This window comes from Cyprinodon variegatus, unplaced genomic scaffold (genome assembly GCF_000732505.1).
Source record: "Cyprinodon variegatus isolate N-32 unplaced genomic scaffold, C_variegatus-1.0 Scaffold189, whole genome shotgun sequence".
NCBI lineage: Eukaryota > Metazoa > Chordata > Actinopteri > Cyprinodontiformes > Cyprinodontidae > Cyprinodon > Cyprinodon variegatus.
Window position 1 is genome coordinate 727,414 of NW_015150642.1, and position 3,298 is coordinate 730,711.

General features: G+C 42.0%; 1 protein-coding gene across 1 annotated transcript in view; it reads left to right on the forward strand.

Annotated features, from left to right (window-relative positions):
- The first annotated feature begins 568 nt into the window (after positions 1–568).
- mtr (5-methyltetrahydrofolate-homocysteine methyltransferase) overlaps positions 569–3,298 on the forward strand; it is a 56,408-nt gene continuing 53,678 nt past the window's right edge. The window contains exons 1-3 of the mRNA XM_015379301.1: positions 569–721; positions 1,299–1,510; positions 1,593–1,682. Coding sequence (XP_015234787.1) covers positions 679–721; positions 1,299–1,510; positions 1,593–1,682 — 345 coding nt within the window. The 5' untranslated portion in view covers positions 569–678. The remainder of the gene's footprint in view (positions 722–1,298; positions 1,511–1,592; positions 1,683–3,298) is intronic.

The window sequence follows — 3,298 nt, forward strand, 5'->3', positions numbered from 1 at the left end:
TTTTCTACTTTCTTCTCTTAAATCTGCGAGTTTTTTTTTTACTTATTTGCAATTTTTCTCTCATATTTTTGTTTTAAATTTGTAAATTTACATGTTTATTCTCGTAAAAATGTGACTTTAAACTCAAAAGTTAAATTCCAAATAGTTTTTTGGTCTTTAAATTACGGAAGAGGATTAGGGCCACTGAAAAAAAAAAGTTGACTTTTTACATTTATTTCAGTTTAGTATGGGAAAAAAGTCAGAATTCCGACTTTTTTTCTCAGAATTCTGACAATAAAAAAAAGTCAGAATTCTGAAGAAAAAAGAATTCTAAGAAAAAAGTCGGAATTCTAAGAAAAAAGTCGGAATTCTGAGAAAAAAGTCGGAATTCTGACTTTTTCCCCATACTAAACTGAAATAAAATTAAAAAATCAGTTAACTGTTTTTTTCCCAGTGGCCCTAATCCTCCTCCGTATTAAATAGCCCTACTTTAGTAAAGTCATTTTGTGGAATTCATCAGACGTGTTTGAACCAAATAAAAATAAAACTCCCGCCATGCTTTTACTTTGAAGGGCTGTGAGGGGAAGCTGTAAGAGGGGCACTTCCGGAGTGTGAGGAGGAAAACTTTGGGGGAGCAACATTCTCCTGCGGGTCTTCAGACGGACAGTAGGGCCGTTTCTTCGGCCTCCAGACTCCCGCATGGCTCCGACTAACGTCCGCTACCAGCTGCCTGCTGCCGCCGGTAAGTATTCACCCCCCCACCCGGTCTGCCACATGGTCCGCTGGGGGTGGGGGGGTGACAGGTCAGCTGAACATTTGTTGAATGTTCAGCTGACCTGTGATTGAATAAATCTGTATTTTCCCCTCAATCTAAGGAGTTAAACACGATAATTTTCCTTCTCCTGAAAAATAAAGACAGTTATTTACTAGAAATAAAATATTAGGTCTCTCTATGAGCATAGATCTTCTCCATCAATCAGTTGATTGTTAATTAGTTAATATTTTTACTGCTGAAATCAGAGGAAAATAGACTTTATTGTCTGAAAATAGTTGGTGTTTAGCAGTAAAGCTCCATGGATTAAACTGTTTTCATTTTATTTTCAATCTGATGTTTTTCTATGCTAATTATTAAAATCTGAATATTTTAATCTTTGGGAATAAATCTGGATTACTCTGTTCTTTAGTTGATCCTTATAGTAGGGATACATTTCTCACCAGATGCTGAATCCGAGCCTCCATTTGTTTGCAGATCTAATAAGTATGAGTGGATGTGTTGGATATCTGCTGGTTTTAGATCTCACTGAGTTCCTTCTGTCCAGGCTGCGGCTCCGCGGTGGAGGCTGAGCTGCGAAGCTTGCTGCAGCAAAGGATCATGGTCCTAGATGGCGGAATGGGAACGATGATCCAGCTGGAGAAGCTGGAGGAGGAAGATTTCAGGGGAGAAGAGTTCAAAGACCATCCTCTACCTCTGAAGGGAAACAACGACCTCCTCAGCATCACACAGCCTCACATCATCTACAAAATACACCAGGTAGTGGATCCAGATGGATCAGAGCCGCTGAGCCTGAACAGGTCACTGAGGTGACTGGGATTCTTCTGCTGTGTGTTTGAAGGAGTATCTGCAGGCCGGCGCCGACATCATCGAGACCAACACCTTCAGCAGCACCTGCGTAGCCCAGGCGGATTACGGCCTGGAGCGCCTGGTAGGACCGCGGCTCACACTATCAACACAAAGGTCACGCTCTCACAGCGATGACTCATTAACCACAGATGAGCTCATTCTGAGAAACTCACCTGGATCTGATTCTGCAAAGCGCAGCTGAACGGCAGTCGGCCGCTGTGACCCGACGCTTATCTGACACTGAAAGCTGTCAGCTGGTTTCTGTTCTCATCACCAGAGAAGTTAGCCTGAATTCATAGACGGACATGAAGGTGACCTCAGTCCTTCTAAAGCCCTGAACACACCGGCTGCTTCCCACTTTTAAATCTCTGATCCGATTTTTTTCCATGTCCCACTGACTGCATATAGAGAGGCTCTGACTAGGTAGGATGAGCAGATTATTTTCCCTCCTGTGTCTCCATTATTCACACATTAAAGGGTGATAGAATGATTCTATAGGGTATCTGATGCTGGTCCTTAAGGTCTCTGAATAGGGTGTGTAACATTGGTTGGGCTGAAAATGGCATATTTGCTATTCTATGAACCCTAATGCAGCCTGGTTAAAAGCCTTAGAATGAAACAACAGGTTTTCTTCCTTTTATGGTATGATCATGAATATTTAGATGAGCTGTGCTCTGATTGGTTGGTTTACAACGAGCGAAGCTGCTGAGCAAAGACGCATCATAGCAACAAGCACTCACTCACTGAAACATCAGATTGTTGATATGGTAGGGTGACCAGACATCCTACATTGTGTCCTACATTTCATACCTAAAAAAATGTCCAGGGGAAATTTCAAAATCGTCTGGGATTTTGGTCGCCTACAGTGCAACACCCCCCACCGCCAGCCGCTGCCACAGAAGGCAACCACCCTGCACAGTGTCCCATTCATATACTTCTTTCTTAACCTTCACTAGACGTGGACATACTTTAGTGTTTTCTGCTGTAAATTTTGTCTTATATTTTTGTGTTTTACTGGTGGATTCAACCTATTTCGCAGGATGCACAGCTTTAGATGGTAACTAGGTGACTGTAAGAGAGTAAACCGAAACTTATTGGCTTATGTATATGACTAACTGGAATGATGTTGATCAGAGCATCGCTTTGGACAGATACGCTGCGCAGGTTTCCCCAGTGACGACCTCCTCACACCCCGCGCTCTTGTTGTCTGCGGAATCTAATTAGTTCTAATCCACATGATGTATGAATTATTTTACTGCCCGCACGCTCTTACTGGCATTAAAGAAACACTACCTCGCATAGTCTAAAATCCGGGATCATTTATCAGACTCGCAGACATCCGGTATCAAATAAGGCAACATCCCAGAGTTTACGTCAACTCGCCGCTTCGTTTGGATTCACCTTTTTTTTGGTGGAAGTTTAGAATTGTGAGATTTGCAGAGAAAGGAGGTGTTGATGGGTTTGAACTTCTCTGTACGTCCATTTCATCCACTGAACTATCATTATTCATCTATGACAATGGAAACTGCATTCTATCACCCCTTTAAAACTATTTCCCATATTTGACTGAAACTGATTTTGAAAAGTTTTTATAAACTTTATAAACACACATTTTATAAATTGGAGGTCTTCCACTATGGGTCTGCGAGCCCTAGGGGGTCACAGACCCCTAGTTTTTTCCAATAAGTGACATGTCTT